The sequence below is a fragment of the Pteronotus mesoamericanus genome, unplaced genomic scaffold, assembly GCF_021234165.1.
Source record: "Pteronotus mesoamericanus isolate MK-2021 breed Mesoamerican mustached bat unplaced genomic scaffold, CSHL_Meso_final contig_105, whole genome shotgun sequence".
Classification (NCBI taxonomy): Eukaryota; Metazoa; Chordata; class Mammalia; order Chiroptera; family Mormoopidae; genus Pteronotus; species Pteronotus mesoamericanus.
The window spans coordinates 7463370-7485476 of record NW_026555006.1 but is presented as its reverse complement, the minus strand read 5'-3'; the positions used below and the strand labels follow the sequence as shown (position 1 = coordinate 7485476).

The 22107-nt window shown below is 34.7% G+C and overlaps 1 protein-coding gene across 1 annotated transcript in view; it reads right to left on the bottom strand.

Moving 5' to 3' along the window:
* The window catches only part of PRKAA2 (protein kinase AMP-activated catalytic subunit alpha 2), a 55429-nt gene that overhangs the window by 23009 nt on the left and 10313 nt on the right, over positions 1–22107 (bottom strand). The window contains exon 2 of the mRNA XM_054573717.1: positions 6363–6504. Coding sequence (XP_054429692.1) covers positions 6363–6504 — 142 coding nt within the window. The remainder of the gene's footprint in view (positions 1–6362; positions 6505–22107) is intronic.

Genomic DNA, 22107 nt, shown 5'->3' with positions numbered 1-22107 from the left:
CAATAAAATTCTGTTGAAAAAAACAAAAGAAAATAGTTCCTGCCCCTAAAGAATTCAGCCTTATGGGAGATACTAACAAGAAAATGAGACGTTACAACATAATTATGTCAAGGGCTTTGGAAAAGCTGAATGCTGGGTGCAGTGGAAGCAGAGAGGATGGAACCTAATGTAGTCTTAAGGAATAAAGTAGGTTTTCTAGAGATAACTGTATTTACAAGCTGAGATCTAAATGACAAGTTAGAATTGGAAGCCTAGAGGAAGGGAGGTGTGGGTAAAATTTTCTAAGCACAGGTAACAGCTGAACTATAATAAGCAAGAAAAGATGGTGACCTAACAATAAGAACAGAAAGAAATGAACAAATTCATGGGACACTGAGGAAAAAGAGTTGGAAGAACTGAAAGATTAAGGGGTAAGGAAAAATAAAGATGATGGCTAAGCTTTAGGCTCAGAAAATTGTGAGAAAGGTATCTTTATTCATTCAAAAACACCAAAAAAACCAGAAAGAGGAGTAAGAGAGTAAGTTTGGGAGAGAAAGAAAAGTTCAGCTTAGTTTCAGATGACTCTGTGACTTCAGAATGAAATCATCTAATCTACGGTTTAGTAAGTATGCTCAGGATTCAGGAGAATGGTGCAAAAATACAGATTTGGAAATGCTTAGCATATAGGTGACAAATGATGTTCAGAAAACTATAATAAATCAGCTGAAATATTTACACCAATATTTAATTGTCAGGCAGATAGAGACATAAAAGAAAGCCTTAAGAAGAGGCAACAATGAAAAGAAAAACACAAAACAGAAAACTGTAAGGTCATAGAAACTTATGAACTACAACATGTCAAGGTGGTAGTGGTAAACAATGTTAAAAAGCTATCTATGGGTTGAATAAGATAAAGACTAAAAAAAGTAGATAGGCAAAAGCATCTCTACCAAATTAGGAAGTACTGATCTTTTGATCAGTTGAAGTTTCCGTAAGAACTAGTAGGGAAAGAAGACAAGGACAAAAATTGAACAAATTTTAGTTGATGGGGAAGTTTGGAGTTCCCTTTCAATCCTGTTTACTCCTCTTAATTTTCTCCCAGTGGGGCTCCTCCTTCCCTAATTTGTGTTAATAAAGAAACCATGAAATAAATATCCTTCATTCTTAGTATTCAGTTTTCAAACTTTCTTGCTAATTCTAGAGGCCCATTCTGTAACAATGAAACTATTCTTGGCAGCTAGTCCAAGACTGCATGAAACAAACAGAACTACTAAAAGGATCAGGTCTCTCTCTTTGTTTAAATCACTAACATTATTAGAAGCTATGTCAATAAGCTTGTTCTGTAGCAAGAATACATGAGAGTGTTCTATTTTTTTTTTTTTTTTAATTCAGATCCACAATTAAAGAGGCAATGCAGTTGAATGGATTAAGCTAAAGGCAGGAAGCCAGAAGCTTAAACACCAAATTTACTTCAGGCAATTATTTTCTGACCAACCCTGAGAACATTCTGTAACTCCTACAATAAAACAAAATAGCAAATAATTAAATAATTCTAAACCAGAATGAGACAGTCAAACCAAAATTAAACAATTATAAATGATTATAAAAACTGAGGCAAGAAAACACTAGTAGATAGGTCATCAAAAATAAATCCTCATGACAATAGTGACTGCTTACTGACAAAATCTGATCTGTGTTTGTAAGAATGGCATGGAAACTAGGACTCATACTCTAAATGTGCAAAATTTCCTTGGGATCTTTCAGGCTTGTCAATTCTCAGTGATGAGGTCAAGAAACAAGATAAATACAGATTTCTCTCCCTTCTCCACTCTCACTTTGGCATGTGATACTTTTAGTCTGCATTCCTAGCTTTCTCCTCTTTTAGGAAGTAGTCACTCTGTAAGGAGGAGCAAAAAGACATAGCTTAAAAGTCACTCAGTAACTAGAATAAAATCATTAACAACATGGAGTCAAAAGCACATATGAACTATCTCAGAAAACCACTCAGAGTAATGAAAGAGAACTGGAATCAGCTCATAGGTTGCCAGTTGCTGCTTTGGGCCAATGCACATCAAACACTAGGCATTATACTAGTGTGAACACTTTTAATCCTCAAATAACACCATGAGGTATCCCCATTTTAAAGTCAAGGAAATGAAGAATGTAAGAGGTGAGTGGCTGAGGTCATAGGTTGTATTTTAGTTCTTAAGGTGTTCTTAAAAATCCTGTATATACATACTCTGGATCATCTAAAATATAGGCCCTAGATGATAACCTTATAATCAAGTATTGCCATGCAATTTCAGAGGCCTCATTTCTTGTTTATGTTTATGATCGAGTGAAAGCCAACTGAAGATCAAATGGCATTGAAGCTTACTGATAGAATGCAGTTTCCATGGTAATGGTTGAGTCATCACCCTCAGTAGCACGTCAAACCCAAGAAAAGCTTTCTCTGAACAACCGATACCATATTCATACGCTGTTGGTTAACATGCACTAAATGGGCCCCATTACTGACATACAAATTTACAAGAGTTCACTAGCAAATAAATATAACTAGTGATAGTAAAGACTAGTAGTGTGTTCCAAGTCTCAGCAATAATTGGGTCAGCCACTGATTGAAGGATATCAAGAATGCTACTTCATGAGTTTCCTAATGTTTCCATTTCCAAACTTAGTAACTTTAAATAACAAAAAATAGATTTTCTTATAGTTTCATAGGCTAGAAGTCTGATACATGTCTCGATGAGCTAAAATCAAGGTGTCAGGAGGGCTGCATTGCCTTCTGGAGGCTCTAGGGGAAAATCCACTTCTTTGTGTTCTCCAACTTATAGAGACCATCTGCATTCCTGTCTCATGGTCCCCTCTCCCTCTGTCTTCAAAGCCAAAAACAGCCAGTTGAGTCCTTTTCACATCCCTCTGACCTTGCTTCCATCCTAAAATCTCTATGGCTCTTTTGACTCCCTCTTCTACTCTCAAGGACCACTGTGTCACTTCCAACAATTGATTAGCAACCTTAAATCTGGCCCAAAAAAGGGTCCTATGGAAAGCAACCTCATTAGGTGATCTGATCATACATTCCTAACTGGGCAGATCATGCCCCAGGCATATAACTTCTTTAGCAAAAGGCTTATATTTGCCTTAAGCTAGCTCTATCCATTTCTGTACATTTAGGACAACACACCTTTGAAATATCTGTTCTCAAAACTCTCCTTCTAAAGCAGGACCACTCTCAAGAGAACAAATAATCTTTACTGTAATCCAATCCCTGCTTTGCTTTCTCCCACCTTCATGTACTCTTCCTTATTTAACCTAATTTTCTTAATCCTCCTTAATCTCAAATGCATAAAACAAATGGCAAACTGTTATTCTCAGAAGCATTTCTCTCAGTCTGTTGAGACCCTGCTTCTAGGAGTATCCTCTGACTCAAAAATTTATAAAAATTTTCTACAGGTTTAGACATTCTTACATTGACAAATCTACAACTTAATTCTCCTTTGTCATGTAATGTAGCATATTCACAGGTTCTGGGATTAAGATATCTTGGGGGCCATTATTCACCTACCACAGCTACTATTCTAACCTTGCTATGAGGTATAAAGAGTGTACTTACAGAGTTATCAAGTTGTTCCCCATTAACACTGACATCAAAGATTGCTCAGTAACAAAGTTAAAGCTAAATATAATTTCTGATTATAAGGAACTAGGAAACACAGCCTCAAAGATTTTAAAACTGCTTTGTTTTTAGGAGTATGCTTACATAAATAGGCTTTCTCTGCCATATATTATTTGAAACAAAATAAAAATAGAATATTGAACCTCCTTGTACTATTTCTACTATTTAACTGACAGTGATTTGGTTTTGCAAAACACCATTATTTGTCACATTACACTATAGATACTATTTTGAATTTCACTGACTTCATGGTTTTAGTTTTATCTAAGTCGTGAATTTATTTTGATTTCATAATTGTGTCAAAGCTATAAGAGTATGGCATTTGTATTTAGTTCTTTGTTTCTGTATACTAAAGGAAGTTTGAAAAAGGGGATACATTCTGAAAATGTATTACTAGGCTATTTTGTCCTTGTACAAATATCATAGAGTGCACTTACAAAAGTCTAGATGGTATAGCCTACTATGCACCTAGGCTTCTGATATAGCTTACTGCTCCTAGGCCACAAGCCTATACAGCATGGTACTGAATACTGTAGCCAATTGTAACACAGTAAGTATTTGTATATCTAAACAGAAAAGGTACAGTAAAAATGTGGTATAAAAAAATGCTACACATGTATTGGACACTTCTTATCATGAACGGAGCTTGCAAGACCGGAAGTTGCTTGGGTGAGTCAGTGAGTAAGTGTTGTATAAGTGTGAAGGCCTAGAACATTACTGTACACTACTATAGACTTTGTAAACACAGTCCCACAGGCCTCCTCCCTGCTCCCCTCTCACAAGATCTGCAATAGAACATCAAAGCTGTTAATGCTGCTTCATGAATAGGGATGTGGGCTGGAATAATTGGAAATACCCAGGAAGAAATAGCTGGGTAAGGCAGAGATCACCGTAATAGTGACTGTAAGGAGGGACTAAAAGATGGCCTGAGGACCAGTAGGAATAAGAAATCAAATGGCAGGATTAACCTGGCAATGTGACTTTGGCTATTACATGTTGGAGCAGTGGTCAGATAAAGAAATTTTGTGGTATTCAATAAAAAAAAAAAAAAAAAAAAAAAAGAGGAAGTTTAACATGAAAAAGATATAGAACTGAGGACTCAATATTTTAACTTTGGGAATTTATTTTTGGTTCTATTGACCCTATCAGGCCCAAAGGACTGACATTGAATTAACGGAAGAAATAGAACTTATCTTTGCTTTACATCATTACAAACTGAAAATATTTCCAAAGTATGGGGACAGAGTGGCTCCACAGGACCACAGAAAGCTTTTACTAAAGTGGCAGTGGCACTTAATACTTGTTAACATAGCTCCTGTGACCTGTGTCTTTGTGTAGGATCTTAGATCTTTCACAAAGAATGTACAACAGTCTGTTATTCTGTAGCCTATCAAGCTAGATCTGGAAAGGCTGTAGCACCCTCTGAATATGTAGTGCTGTGGGGAGCAGGCTCCTCTGTGCTGAACATATCAGTGACTGACTGACTGTGACATAAAGTGTGTACTCAAAATTGAGGTGCTGTGAATGAGAAGGTATCTACTGCCACGCCTCACAGATACTGCTCCCATCAGAGGAAAAAAATTCCTCCTGAACAACATATTTCCCATTTCTTACAGGAAATTCAGCTCCATTATAATGTTAAGAAAATAACATAGTACACATGTTCCATTGGTCAAACCAAGGATCCCTGAAATTATTTTTCCTTTAAAAGAGATTTATATAACTCTCAATTTTGCAAAGGCTGGACTACAGGAATAGATATTAACAGCATGGAATTTGGAATCAGGTATGAACTCAACTATCAGCTCTGAAATTTGCTATACTAGCCATTTGACCTTGGATAGCTGTTGATACTCTTTAGATATGCAATATCCTTACCTATCAAATGAATTATCTAAAATACCTACATTATAAGCCTATTATGAAGATGAAATGAAATTTTATATATAAAATGCTCAATATAGTTTCAAACCAGTATCAACTGCTTAATAAGAGTCTTATTTTATAAAATTCTACCCAAACTTTAAGATAAAAATACAAAGGCAATTTTCAGTGTTTGGCATATCATATTTTCTCAGTAAATATTAAACTACAACTTCAAATGATTAAAAAGAAATAATGTTGTATATTTAATGTCTAAACTTTCTATGGGTCTAGTTGATTTTAAATTATCTTTCAATTTACTTAATTAGCTTATTAATCTCTAATATTTACTTATCCTTTAAGTTTGTAACTTGTCTTATCCCCTCAAAAATTCATTTGCCTTCCTAAGACCTTTACAATCAGTGATTAAGGTAACATTGCAGTTTTGCAAATAATATATTTTGGTGAATAATCTTTAACAGTTACTTTTTATCTTTTCCAAAAAGAAAATACCCTGATGTGTTATTGAAAATTATCAAAAATAATTACAAAATGAATCTAGGAATATCAAAGTCCTGAAAGAACTTTGAAATGAATATTAAAAATCGGAGTCAACGTCCAAGGCTGCATTCATCACTTGAAAACAGTACCGATTTTAAAACAATAATTCTAAACCAAAAGTATGGAGAAAAAAAATTGATGGAAGGTAAATAAATTAACCCTTGCTCAGTATCACTATGAAAAGAAGTCTTTTATAAAAGGTTAATTAAAGATAATTTGTAAATTCATTAATAACATCTCAAGACAGTTTCTCTTTTGTTATATCAGATACAAAAATACTTACAGTTTGATAATATGAGGATGACGAAAGAGTTTTAGATTTTGAATTTCTCGTTTTATTTTTCCAACAACATCTAAACTGCGAATCTTCTGTCTATTTAAGATTTTAACTGCCACTTTATGGCCTGTCAACTGATGTTCGCCAACTAAAAAAAAAAGAAAAGAAAAAAAACTTCTGTCATAGCAATATAATCATTTATTCATACTTATTTCCACTGTAACCCCAAGTTTCTTTACTCTTACACACCACTTTTTATCATTTATTTTATAGAAGTGAAGTTCTCTCTCTTTACTGTCTCTTCTACTAGAGTATGCTCTTTGGGGACAGAAACTATATCTTAGTTTCCTCAGATGTTCACGCAATAGTTATGAAAAGGATTACTAAATTCTATATTCCTACATAAAAATATAATCACATTTGGAACACCTTGAATAGAACAGAATTCACTATGTTTTGTTAATCTCTTTATTTCTCTTCTTCTGGTTAATGCCAGTCATTGTATTATAGAAGAATATATGATCTCTGTAAACTTAAATACTCATTAGTAGTTTCATTACTATTTCCTCAGGAAATTCACATATAGCCCTTTTTTGGTCTTTTCCATAAAGTCTTCTCCTATTGGAAGAAATCCAACATTTGCTTTACCCCTTATTTGATGGAATCTCTATTCCTTTCAAATCCTCATGGTATGTTTATAAAGTTCATGTATCACCATTTTTAGGCTATTATAAATCTTTGTGTTTTTAATTTTTTTTCTTTTATTGATCCTAGAGAGAGGGGAAGGTAGGGAGATAGAGAAGGTGAGAAACATTGATGTGAGAGAGAAACATGGATTGGTTGCCTCTTGCAAATGCCCTGACTGGGGACCAAACCTGTAACCTGGGCATGTGCCCTGACTGGGAATTGAACCTGTAACCTTTTTGTTTGTAGGACAATGCTCAACCAACTGAGCAAAACTGGCTAGGGCTAAATATTTATGTTTCTGACAAATCATACAACATGAGCTATTAGTTCATATCTTCCTTGAATGAGACAGTCAGTATTCATCTGAATCTCCCAGGAAGTACATATGACAGTGTTTTGTGCATACCTAATGCTAAATAAGTATGTTGCATTAAATGAAAAAATAGTCTTTCCCCTTTCATATAACATATTCATAATACCCACTCTACTAGTGATATACTTAAATACTGTTCAGATTTTTAAAAATGCCTCACTTGGGGAACAAATGTTTCAGTCCCCCTCTCCTATTTCCTTCAATTACTATTCTAAACTTTCACCATTTTCTTTACAACACCTACCTCTTCCTCCTTTCATTTCTTTGGGGAAAAAATGTGGTAATGAGGAGTGATTTCCCCAATCTTAAAGGCTTATATGTGTCCTCATCCCGCTTTCCTTCAGCAAAACATCTTCAGAGATGTTTTGGCCCTCCTCCTGTTCAAGGCTAATCTGACCACCCTGTGCCTTTGAATTAGACCCTTTTCTATTAGTTCCCTCCCAGCCTATCAATATCCTATCCTTCCTCTAAATTTTCCATTTACCTTGTAACTTCCTATAGTTTCCAAGATCTGTCTCATCAAAATTTCTGAAAATGGTAGTCTATATTTATTGTCTTTCCCTTCCTCCCCTATTCCCACCCCTAAATTCACTATCTGGTTTCTGCCTCCAATCTTCTACTAGAACCAAAGGGTCACAAAAGACTAATTCTCAAGTCATTTATACTTTTCAGTTCTCAGATGACTGTCCAGTTGACCCTTAAACAACATGTATTTGAACTGTGTGGGTGCACTTACACACAGTTTTCTTTTTTCAATAAATACTGTAAATAAATGTAAATAAAACTTTCTCTTATTATTTTCTTAACATTTTATTTTCTATAGCTTATTGTACTATAAGAAATACAGTATATTATTAATATACAAAATGTGTTAAAATACTGTTTATGTTATTGACAAGGCTTCCAATCAACAGTAGTCAAAGCATGGGGGAGTCAAAAGTTCTATGTGGAGTTTTGACTGAGCAAGGGGTCAACACCCCAAAACCCCACATTGTTCAAGGGTCAACTTCAACTGTGATTTCTGTTACACTGGCAAACACTGATCACTCTCTCTTTTTGGTGGCACTGCTCTCTCCTTACTCACCAACTAACTCTCAGATGGTCTCTTTCATAGCCTCTGCCTGTTCTTTAAAAATTAGTGTCCCCAGGTTTCTAGCCTAGGCCAAGGTAGATCCTTAAAAGTTATCTCATTCTTCTGTCATAGTATAAATTACCATACATATGCCAATGTCTCTGCTCCCTTCTTTAAATTCATATATTTCAAGCTTGCATTTAACTTCCGGCCAAGATGGAGGAGCAGGTAGATACACTTCACTTCCTTGCACAACCAAAAGAAGGACAACAACAAACTTAAAAACAAAAAACAGCCAGAACTGCCAGAAAAATCAAACTGTATGGAAGTCCAAAAGCCAAGGAGTTAAGAAGAACCATGCCTCCAGACTAGTAGGAGGAGTGGAGACGGGCAGCGAGGGCAGAGAAGATGTGTGGCAAGGTGGCGGGCCAAGTCAGGGAGGCGGTGGCTAGAGGACTGGGCGGTCCCACATTCATGTGCGGAAAAGCCAGGAGGAACAACTGAAGAGCAAGACAGACTGCACAACCCAGGGCTCTAGCATGGGAAACTAAAGACTTAAAACCTCTGGCAGTAACAACCTGTGGGGGTTGCAGTGGTGGGAAGAACTTCCAACCTCACAGGAGAGTCCGTTGCAGAGACCCATAGGGTCCTAGAAAGTACACAAATGCACCCACCTGGGAATCAGCACCAGAAGGGCCCAATTTGCTTGTGGGTAGTCAGGGAATTAACTGAAAGTAGGGAAAGAGTTGTGCAAGCGGCACTGTTCCCTCTCTGACCCCTCCCCAACATGTAGCACCACAATGCAGGGACATAGGTTGCTCCAATCTGGTGAATACCTAAGGCTCTGCCTCTTCCAACGAAACAGATGCACAGAGACAAAGAAATATGGCCCAAATGAAAGAACAGATCAAAACTTCAGAAAAAGAACTTTGCGATGAGGAAGGAGCCAACCTATCAGATGCAGAGTTCAAAACACTGGTAATCAGGATGCTCACAAAAATGATTGAGCATGGTTGCAAAATAGAGGAAAAAGCGAAGGCTATGCAAAGTGTAATTAAACAAAATATACAGGGAACCAACAGTGAAGGGAAGGAAACCAGAACTCAAATCAATGATTTGGAGCAGAGAGAAGAAATAAACATTCAACCAGAATGGAATGAAGAAATAAGAATTCAAAAAAACAAGGAGAGGCTTAGGAACCTCTGGGACAACTTTAAATGCTCCAACATCTGAATCATAGGGGTGCCAGAAGAAGAAGAGCAAGAAATTGAAAACTTACTTGAACAAATAATGAAGGAAAACTTCCCCAACCTGGTGAAGGAAACAGACTTCCAGGAAGCCCAGGAAGCTCAGAGAGTCCCAAAGAAACTCCCAAAGATCCAAGGAGGAACATACAAAGACACATCATAATTACATTACCCAAGATTAAAGATAAGGAAAGAATCTTAAAAGCAGCAAGAGAAAAGGACACAGTTACCAACAAAGGAGTGCTCATAAGACTATCAGCTGATTTCTCAAAAGAAACCTTGCAGGCAAGAAGGGGCTGGAAAAAAGTATTCAAAGTCATGAAAACCAAGAACCTACACCCAAGATTACCTTATCCAGCAAAGCTATCACTTAGAATGGAAAGGTCAATAAAGTGCTTCCCAGATATGGTAAAGTTAAAGGAGTTCATCATCACCAAGCCCTTATTATATGAAATGTTAACAGGGCTTATCTAAGAAAAAAATCAAACTATGAATAGTAAAATGACAACAAACTCATAACTATCAACAACTGACCCTAAAAGGCAAAACAAAAAGAAATTAAGCAATCAACTGGAACAGGAACAGAATCACAGAAATGGAGGGTTATCAGTAGGGAGGGGGAAAGGGAGGGAATAAGGGAATAAGAAGCATAACTGGTAGGTAGAAAATAGGGGGAGTTAAGAATATTATAGGAAATGGAGAAGCCAGAGAACTTACATGTACAACCCATGGACATGAACTAAGGTGGAGAGGGAATGCCAGTGGGAGGGGGGGTGCAGGGTGGAGGGGGATAAAGGCGAGAAAAAAGGCGGGCAACTGTAACAGCATAATCAATAAAATATACTTAATAAAAATAAATAAATTCATATATTTCAAGATGAGCATCTGACAAATGCCTCAAATTTGACATGTTCAAAACAAAACTTGACAGTATCCTTTTCTTCCACTAAAGCTATGTCCTTTATTTCACTTGGTTACACAAGCCTATATGCTAGAAACCAAGGAGTCAGGTGACATTCTCTCCTAAATATTTCTTGATGTCAAGTTTCAAATCATTGTTACATATATGTAAATAACAATGATATAAGTGACAATGACATTTATTAAGTGTTTATTATATTCTAAGCATTACTCTAAGTGCTAACTGCCCTGCTCTCTCAACCCTACAACTTTAAGATATACTATTATCTTCCATTGTACAGATGAGAAACTTGAAACACGGAGAAGTTAAATAAAAATTCAGCCAAGCTGACACAGTAAGTGGTAGCACACGTAATCTCAAAAGGTCTGACTTCAGTTCATAGGCAGCATGTTTAACCACAACATAATAACGCCCCCAGTCAGACCAATCCAAGTATGAAATTAGCTAACCTAGGAAGAACTGAGTTTCCTGTCACACTGGAGGTTATTTTGACTCGTTTGACACTAAATATTTGACTGAATATTTTAGATTAATTTGGAGATTACTGAGATTATTTTCAAGTAACAAATTATCATCTCAAAATCATTAATAAAGATAGAAAGTTACTTTCCCTGCATATAAAACAAACAAGTTGGGAAAAATCAAGTTCAAACAAACTCACTAACATTACAAAATACATTTCCAAGATGAGAGAAAAACACTGATTTCAGGAACTTTCTACTCAATTAAGATAACCTAAATGGTTTGTTGATGCCTGGGTTGTTTATTGCTAATGTTTGGGAATTTTATAATACCCAAACATTTGCCTGAGTGCCCTAACAAGTATATCTCCTCAAATCCCCAATAGCACCAATAAAAGGAACCAGTGTTGCAATCCCCTCATCTATACAACAGGAAAAAAGGAGTTTATTTCTTCCATTCCCATTAAATAATTAAAATTACTATATACTGAGAATATACAGGGTCCAGCAGAAGTAACATCTGCTTGAGTGTGAGAGTGTGGTTGGTAGGGTGATATTATAGGTATAATAATTTACAGACTTAATTTGAACATTTCACATGAAATGTCATATGGTGTGATTGAGTGTGATTATTGTTGTTACATAATTACATGCCTATGATTTTGTAATAAAAGATTTTGTAATTTTTTTTAAAAAGGGGGTGTTATTTGTGCCAGGCCCTGTATGTCATCTTTCCAGATCAAAACCAAAGATTCTAACAGCTAAATAGATGGGGGTTTTTTTAACCATTATCCAAGAACAGGTTTTTAATGATTTTAGAGAGATGGGAAGAGAGAGAGAAATCGATGTGAGAAAAACATCAATTGGTTGCACCTCCCGCATGTACCTCAACCAAGGATTGAATCGCATCCCAGGTATACGCCCTGACCAGGAATCAAACCCACAATCTTCTGGTGTACGGGGGGACGAGAGGGAGGGAGAGAAGGGTGGGAGGCAGAAGGGGGATGCTCCAACCCACTCAGTCACCTGGCCAGGGCTAATGTTTTGCTTTTTAAGGACATATGCACCAAAAAGAGTGATTTCACTCAGAAAATAATGATAAAATATTATAAAGTATTACTTTGTCAACAAATTTGATAAAGTTGCAGGATACAAAAATCAATATATAAAAATCAGTTGCATTTCTTTCTATATGCTAACAAAGCTATCAGAAAGAGAAATTAAGAAAATAATCCCATCTACAACCACATAAAAAATAAAATACTTAGGAACTAATTTAACTAAGAAGGTGAAAGATCTATACACTGAAAACTATAAACCACTAATGAGAAAAATTAAAGATGATAAATAAAGATATTTCATGATCATAGACTAGAAGAACTAATACTGTGAAAATGTCCACACTACTCAATGCAACCTACAGATTTAATGCAATCCCTATCAGATCTCTAGCCCTGGCTGTTGTGGCTCAGTGGATTGAGTGCCGGCCTGCAAACCAAAGGGTTGCTGGTTGAATTCCCCATCAGGGCACATGCCTGGGTTGCAGGTCAGGACCCCAGTAGGGGGTGCACGAGAGGCAACCACACACTGATGTTTCTCTCCCTCTTTTTCTCCCTCCCTTCCTCTCTGTCTAAAAATAAAATAATATCTTGTTTAAAAAAAAACCCAATGTCATTTTTTCACAGAAATAGGAAAAAACAATCCTGAAACTTATATGGATCCACAAAAGATACTGAATAGTCAAAGCAATCTTGAGAAAGAAGAACAAAGGTGGAGGCATCCTACTTCTCAATTTCAAACAATATTACAAAGGTATAGTAATCAAAATAGTATGGCATTGACATGAAAACAGTTACATAGATCACTAGTGAGCCCAGAAAAAAAACCCATGTACATATAGTCATTTAATTTACAACAAAACAGTAAAGAATATACAATTGGGAAAAGATAGTCTCTTCCATAAGTGGTGGTGGAAAAAGTGGACAGTTACATACAAAAGAATGAAACTAAACCTTCATCTTACGTTTTATATAAAACTCAACTCAAAATGGATAAAAACTTAAAATGTAAAACCTGAAACCATAAAAATTCAAGAAGGAAACAGAGGGGGTAATAAGCTCCTTGACATTGGTCTTGGCAATTGATTTTTTTAAATTTGACAACAAAAGCAAAGGCAACAAAAGTGAAAATAAACAAGTGAAACTAAATCAAACTAAAGAACCACACAGCAAATGAAACCATTTAACACAATAAAAGAGGTAACCTACCTACTGAATAGGATAAATTATCTGCAAATCATATATCTAATAAAAGGCTAATATCCAAAATACATAAGGAATTTACACAATAGCAAAAAAAAATTATTAAAAAATGGGCAAAGAAACTGAATAAACATTTTTTTAAAGAAGACATACAAATGGTCAACCTGTACAACTAATCGTCAGGTAAATGCAAATCAAAACCACAATGAGATATCACCTCACACCTGTTAGAATGACTATCTTCAAAAAAAAAACAAAACAAGAAATAAGCATTGTAAAGGATGTTGGGAAAAGGGAATCCTCATACACTGTTAGTAGGAATGTAAACTGGTACAGCCACTGTGGAAAACACTATAGAGGTTGCTTTAAAAATTACAGACAGATCTAACATATGATCCAGCAATCCCACTTCTGGAGAGCTATTGAAAGGAAATGAAAACAGGATATCAAAAATATATATATCTGCACTCCCATATTCATTGCAGCATTATTCACAATAGCCAAGATATGGAAAGTATTTAAGTGCCCATCAATGAATGAATAAAGAAGATGTGGTATATATATATATAATTTATTATATTAATATATATTATATTTATTATATAAATATATATTTATATTATATAATTTATATATTTTATATATTAACATATAATATATTAATATAATAAATAATATATATTATATAATATAAATATATATATAAAAAATAGACTATTATTCAGTCATAAGAAGGAAATCCTGTTTTTAACAATATGGATTAACCTTGAAGGCATTATACTAAGTGAAATAAGCCAGACAGAGAGAGACAAATACTGTATGTTATAAATGTGTATATAAATGTATATAAATGTGGAATCATAAAAAAAAGTCAAATTCATAGAAACAAAGTTGAAAAGTAATTGTCAGGGGCTCTAGAATGGGGAAAATAGGCAAAAGTTGGTAAAAAGGCATAAACAGTCAGCTGTAGGATAAATAAGATCTGAGGATCTAATGTAAAATATGGTGACTATAGTTGATAACACTGTATTGTGTAGTAATTAAAATTTGCCTAAAGAGTAGAAAGTATTCTCACAAAAACTATATATGTATAAAGATATGTGAAGTGATGGATGTGTTAATTAACTAGTGGGAAGGATCCTTTGGCAATATACACATATATCAAATAATCATGATGTATACTTTAAATATCATAATTTTCTCAATTATACCTCAAAAAAGCTAAAATTAAATTAAAAATTTTAAAGGTATTATTTTGTCTATGGTATCTAAGGAAATAATTGACTCATTTATCTTTATACCTCAAGAAATTTTTCCACATAAAACAATGGAAAAGAAATGACACTATCCCTTGAAACGGTAACACACTCTGATAAGCTAATCGTGTGTCTGATGTCAATAATCAAATGGATTAAGAATACTACCTCATTTTGCTGAACTATATTAGCCTCTATTGCTTAATAATTTAAGTGAATTAGTACTTAGTTATAATTAAATATGAATTGTTGTCTCACAGTAACATTCCACCTAACACCCAATGGATGTTCCTAAAAATCTTGTAATATGAACAGATTTAAAATTGAGAATTTCTTCCATGTGTGTTATAGCCATTAACTTTTCTAGGGAATTAAATGAAAAATAAAAAGGCTTGCATTCATCAAAGTTTTATTCCCACTTACTTATTCAATCTAAAAACATTTTACTGAGTATCTTCAACACATTAGAACTGTGTTGATCAAAGACATCATGATAAAAAGAGATTTACTAGGCCACTGTTTAGAAGGGTGGGGAACATCAGCAACAAAGAAGCTGAAATTAGTTTTTATATGGTATTAAATCTGTTTGAAGATTGTTAGGGCTACCTTATCTGTGAAGGAAGAACACAGATGAGAACAAACATTAAGAAACACCAAGGATGGACAAATTTACCGTAATTTATCATGTATATAAGTTAATAATCAGATCAATACCTATTCTGACAGGGGCACTAAGGAACATTTATCCCTGGAACAACTATTTAATGACTGCCTTCTATGGTAAGCACTGTACTAAGTACTTGGGATTAAATGGTGAACAAAGTAGTTCTGTCATGCTGCAAGTGTCCCGTATCTATTCACTCTTTTCCAGACATAAAACTCCCAAATTACATCTGAGCGCATGGCTATTCAAAGTAAAGATTGTATCCTAGTATCACCTGTAACTACATGTGGCCCTGTGACTATGTTTTGACCAATGACATATAAACAGAAGTGTCCCTAGTAGCTTCTTCTTCACCCCTTCTTCCATCCTGAAGCCTGGAATTCCAAAGCCACCATCTTGTACCTTGAGGACAGGATTAAAAAGGTAGGGACAACTGAAGAAAAAATTCCATGCTTCTGACACCATCAGGCATGATAACAATCTGAACTATCTGTTCAGACTGTTACAAGGCAGCAAAATACTATTTTGTTTAAGCCAAACTTATTTTGAAAATTTTTGTCATTCACAGCTAAATCTAAATAATACACTATTCAGAGTACTTTAAATCTCAAAAGGCTCAAACTTCTTAAAATTTACAATTTTGCTGAACTACCATCCATGCAGTAATTAAAATAAATTATAATTTATAGCCCATACAATTTCTTGGATTAAAGAGTTCTACAAACTTATCATCCATTAGTGGTTCGTCTTGTTTTTCCTAAATTACAGACAAATTACAAACAGTACTCTAAATCTATAGACTTCTATGGAAAAAATACACACTTACCCACTCTATGCCTTTTAGAATTTTACATTTGGTAAGGTAAAGAGCTGTCATATAGAAGAATGAAACTGAATTATATTGTTCTAGAGGTAGAACTGGGAATAACAGAAATTCAACTGAGTCACTTGCCCTATGAAAACTGTACTCACCTCCAGTGAGTACAGCCTATACTGAAAATTTCCTTTCTAATGTAACTACTGTATCTTCATTATACATTTTTCACATTTAACATTTACTTGATTTTCAGTTAATCTCTCAATACTAGATGGTAGAGAGTGGGAAGTCAGGTCCCTTGTACTCTTTGTCTATTGACAGGGACATAACTCCTAGCAATAAATAGTAAGCCAGGAAAACAGGGCACAGGGAGGTTAAGAACTTGCCCACAGTTGTTCAGCTATGAAGTGGCAGGGCTGGGATTTAAACCCAGCAGTGTGTACCATCCAATATTTAAACAGCAGAAGCTCAGCCATTTGTCAAGATTACCATAAGATAAATTCCCGCATTAAGTAACTGGTTGGACTAGATCAAGCCTAATTCCCCTTCTAACTTTTAAGATTTTTCTAATTACATCCCCAAGAATGATTCCACACTGACAGGTGTAAGTCTCTTAAGCAAGCCATCTAGTCTCTTGATGATTTCAGTTGCCATTTTCCTGATGCTTTTCAGCTCTGACACATTTTTCTTGCTGCACAAGCAGCAGCATTTCATATAGCTGCACTGTATAGTTGTAAACACATAACTGTTTTGCAAAAAAGATTATAATTTTTCAAATTTTCAATAAGATTTCCAATAAAGTCTAGCATTTTTTACAAGTAAAAACCCTATATTTTTATGACATATAATTTCGAACACTTTTATTCCTATATATTCCTTATTAGCTCATATAAAATACTTCCTCAATCAACTTTAATATGTCATGTAAATTTCTGTATCTAACAAAAAAGGAACAATTAAAAATTAAGTATTGATTATCTTAGACCTGAAACATAATAGGTTTATCATCTAGGCTCAAACATAAAGGTTATAGACATACTGTATAATAGACTATGTCAGGAAAGAGAAAGCTTCAGTCCAAAAAAAAAAATTATTTAATTTTATATGCTCCACAGGACTGGTAGTAACTCATGGTATTTTCTATGCCTATACAAAGTCCACCTAGATACAAAATTCGTTTGTAACCCACTTTTTTTGCAATTGAAAAGATATCTCATAGGGATATAACATTCATAGTGCTACACTGCCAGGAAATCATTAACTTATGTAAGTAAAACCAAATCTATCACCATATTACTCAACATAGCTTAAAGAAATTTCTTAAAATTTTCAGGGTATATTTGGGATAGTATGACTTAAGATTTAGGCTATAAAAATGTACACTAAATCACTCAGGAGACTCTCCAAGTGAAAACACAGGAGAGACCACAAGGGGATGGGCATTGTCCTTCAGAGTAGTAACATGATTTAACTTGTAATGCAAATCTTTCTCAGAACCATGCACAAACCTCAATAACAAGCTCCAGGGTCATTTGTAGTGTGGGTTATTTAAAGGCAGTTAACAATTTCCCCACAAATCTAGCTAGGAAGGACAGCTAGCAAGTGTATGCACATATGCTAAATATTTTATATACATTTTCATTTTAACCCTATAACAACCCTGAGAGGAAATTTTATAGATGAGGAAACAGGCTTAAAATGACAAGTAAATGATAAAATCAGTTTTAAATCCAAGTTTTTCAGATTCTAAACCCTAATTTCTTGTTGATTAAATTATACTGTATCCTATGATTTCCCAAAGATTTAACCCGTAACATCTAAAATAACACTATGATATTAAAAGTACTATAGAATCTAACACCATATATAATACTGATTTAGCGTTGGGGGGAATGGGACTCAGAATTCCAGGCTGAGATGCAAGAGACAGCTCTTCCAGTTACAGTGAAATTTTTTACTACCCAGTTAAAAGGCTCCTGTTATTGTTCTAACAATCTTACAATGAGACCTTGAAATTGGCCCTAGATTTAAGGAGTAGGTGAAAAAGTTGGGGAGCAGAAATGAGAGAAGTGAGGAATGAACATGGGTAAGTTTTAGGTCCTGAGAGAAAGCACATTTATCAGTTCTCAGCCAACTCCAAATCTCCTTATCTGCAGACTCCAGGATTAGAAACACTTCTCGTTCCACTGCTAATTGCTTTTGACCAGCACCCCCGTACATTATAAAATACTTCAGTAGCAAAAAAAAAAAAAAAAAAAATTAGCCTTCCACACACCCTCTGGTTACAGATAAAGCAAGGTGATTAAAAGAACAAGGAAAGGGAAGACTCAAAGTTTTTATGATGGTGTGGACAGAGGTTCTGGGAACTAGGTCAAATTAATGGCATCACACAGAATGGAGGCTCACTGATCTTGGGAAGATGGACCCTATCCTCTATTCATAGTATGTTCTGTAATTAGTTGGAAAGTTGAAATAAGGAGGTACTTTGACTTACAGAATAACGGAGGCTTCATATAGTTTTATAGATTATGCATATAGTGTTTATGTAATATATATTTAGGCATTGCCTATCTTTCCAGTATCTTTTGCCATTCCCTGGACTCAGATATTTACAACTATGTCAGTGAAACTAATCTGGGATTAGTGGTTACCTTTGGTGGGGATAGAAGGTAGAAACAGTAATTAAAATGAGACACAAGGGGGACTTCTGGTATACTGGTCATTTTCTATGTCATTGTGGTTATATAGCTATGTTCAGTTTGTGAAAATTCATTGAGGATTTATGTCAAAAATCACTTAAAATATATGTAACTGTTTGTATATGTGGTGTATATACATATAAAAAACTGAAGAATGTGTGGACAACATTACATCCATACCAAGGCTTTATAAGCCAAGGGCAGCATATGCGTCAGCAAGCAGGGCCTTGTCAGGTGTTAGTCACCTTTACTCATTTATATGAAGAATTTCCACTCAGAAGTCAGGAGAGTCATCTGACTCACACATGTTCTGACCCCTACCATCATCAGTCTCCTGCCAAAATAACAGAAGGTTCCTTTCTTCTCTACCCATGGTGAAATAAAACTCTGTCTCATTGCTTTTCTCCAAACTTCCTTTTCCTGAAAGTCCTTTAAATTTTAAATTTCTCTAAAGAATAGGTCTGAACAACAAGCAAAAGTACTTTATTCTTTTTGATCTTGTACTGATTAAATAAGTACTACCAGAACTCTGAGGTAAATACTGGGTTGGCCAAAGAGTCCATTATGGTTTTTTTCCATAAAATAAAAGACACATTTTTTCATTTTCACCTATAACTTTATTGACTTGAATATTTTGAGTATTTCTGCTATCTCCCACTATTGGCTTCTAGTGTGTAGAGGCCAGGGGTGCTGCTAAACATCTTCTAATGCATAAGAGCCCCACAGCAAAGAATTATTTGGCTAAGATGTTAATAGTACAAGAAACTTCACAAACCACTTTCGACACATTTGATCAATTGCAGCACCTTCCCCATACACTGCACAAAACTTTTTCTGCATTTCGATTGTTTTTACCTTTCTTCAAATAATAAAGCATAATATGCCAAATATGTTGTATACTTTCTCCCATCTTCAATATTAAAATGGCTGCACAAAAATTCACCAATTTTGATAAGTTTTGTTTTAAATGCATACTGATAATGACAGCTGTCACAATACAATCTAACAAAATTGTTTCAAGTGAAGTTAAAGACAACTAAGCATTACTAAAGCCATAATATGGAAATAACATTACAGACTTTTTGGCCAACCCAATATTATTACACCCAGTTCACAGATGAGGAAGCTAGGAATCAGAGATCAGTGATTGGGGAGATGGTATATATATTTGCCTCCAAAGCTCAAAACTCACACTACTTTACCTCCCAATAACCAGACTCTCGATTGCAACATAATAGGAATGCTTACTTGCATGTTTATCCCTTTATCTGCAGGGCTTGAGTTGGGAAATTAGAGCATTGTGAAGGGATGGAGTCTAATAGTGATAGGCTAAGGAAAGGACAATGGATGACAATAATCAAGTAAGGAGAACTGCTCTGTTCAGTTAAAAGGCAGGCTGGGGAGGGCTATGCCCTTTGCTCTGAATCATATATACTAAAGTTATTCATCAAGAGCTGCCAAAAGTCAAGAAAATAAAACGTGCTGAAACAGCCCTATAATATATAACATGCACTTAATTTTTATTGAGGAAACTCATACATCCTTGATCTTCTCCTCCTAGTTGTTTTTACTTCCTGTTGGTGTGTATACTCACTTGTTCATTTATTCATTTCCTCTATTAACAAATATCTGAGTGTCTACTATGTCCTAAGCATTGCTCCAAATGCTGAAAATACAAGTATTTTATAAATGGAACTTGACTTATGGTAGAGAATATAAACAATAAACAAATATATAATGGTCATATATAGTGGAAAAAATAAAGACAATAAAGCACAATATGTGTCACAGGAGTGGAAGTGGAGAAATAAGCTATTTTAAATAAACTGGTAAAGGCCTAAAGATATAATTTTTTAGCAAAGATTTTTCTCTCTATCTTACTTCTTGGAGAAATGATTATATGTGCTGCATTCCACTTTACTTTTAAAACCTATGCTTATATTGGCTTTAGATATTAACTTCAAGGAATTTCTTTAAAATTAAGTCAATCAAGAATTCCATAGGAGAAGCCACTTACTTTTTATATAATCATATAAGATGAATCCCTTACATAGAATCAGAACAAGTTTTCCAGTATAGAAGTAATTATTTAAAACTGCTAGAGAAAGGATTAGTATTAATACATAATGCATAATACATAATACATATTCAAACATAAAAGATTTGAAAAAATGTTCACAGATATCCTCATCCCTTTTTCCCAGCTCTGGCCCTTATGTGTCTGTTTTCTTTCTGTGTTTATTTTATTCTATAATACATGCTTTGTCTCCTTCAAACTTTCTTTTCCTATCTTCAAACATCTTCTTCATTAACTGCCCCTAATGAATATCTTTACTAAATGTAATTTTATGTTCCATATAATTTTTCTTTAAAGGAAAACTGTGAAATGACTTCAGAATTCTTTCCAAACTGAGAAATAAACTTTCCCATCCATAGGGCCTTTAGATTTTCATTTTAATGGTTACCCTAGAGAGTACAACATGCATTCCTGACTTCTTAGAATATAAATTAATAGTTTTACCATTTCCCAGACAATACAAGGACTTTAGCACACTTTAACTCTATTTTTCCTCTCCCACTTTTTCTAATTATTTTATTTCTACATATATTTTAAGTTTCATAAGACTATTATTTTGTATAGTTAATATCCTTCTGCCTAAAGAATTCACTTTAATGTTCCCTTTACTGTGGGTCTGCTGGTGACAAATCCTCTCAACTTATGCTTATCTTAAAATGTATTTTGCATTCATTTTTAAAGGATATTTTTGCTAGATACAAAATTATAGGTTGGCAGTTCATTTCTTTCACCTCTCTAAAGATACCATTATACCATTTCTTCATTTTCATTCTTTGTTGTTGAGAAAGTCAGCTTACTGTTGTTTCTTTGAAGACAATATACATCTTTCATCCTCTGGCTACGTTAAAATTTTCTCTTAACATTTTCTCCCATCTCTGCAGAGACAGATGGAGTCCACTCCACTACAGGAAAGCCTCAAGCAAACAGGACTGGTTTTGACAGTTTTCCAATCATGGAAACACCTAGGAATTTTTTTTTTTCTTTTTATTCTGCTTGGGGTTCATAGTGCTTCTGAACCTGTGGCTTGATGTGTTTAATCAGTTTTGGAAAATGTTCTGCCATTCTCTCTTCAAATACTGATTTTGTCCCATTCAGTCACTCCTCCCCTTCTGGAATTGTATAGTACCTACTCTGTATGATCAATATCTTTGGTTTAAAACAACATTCACATTAACAGGACACAGTAGGTAGTAATCTAACACCAATTTTACTTAG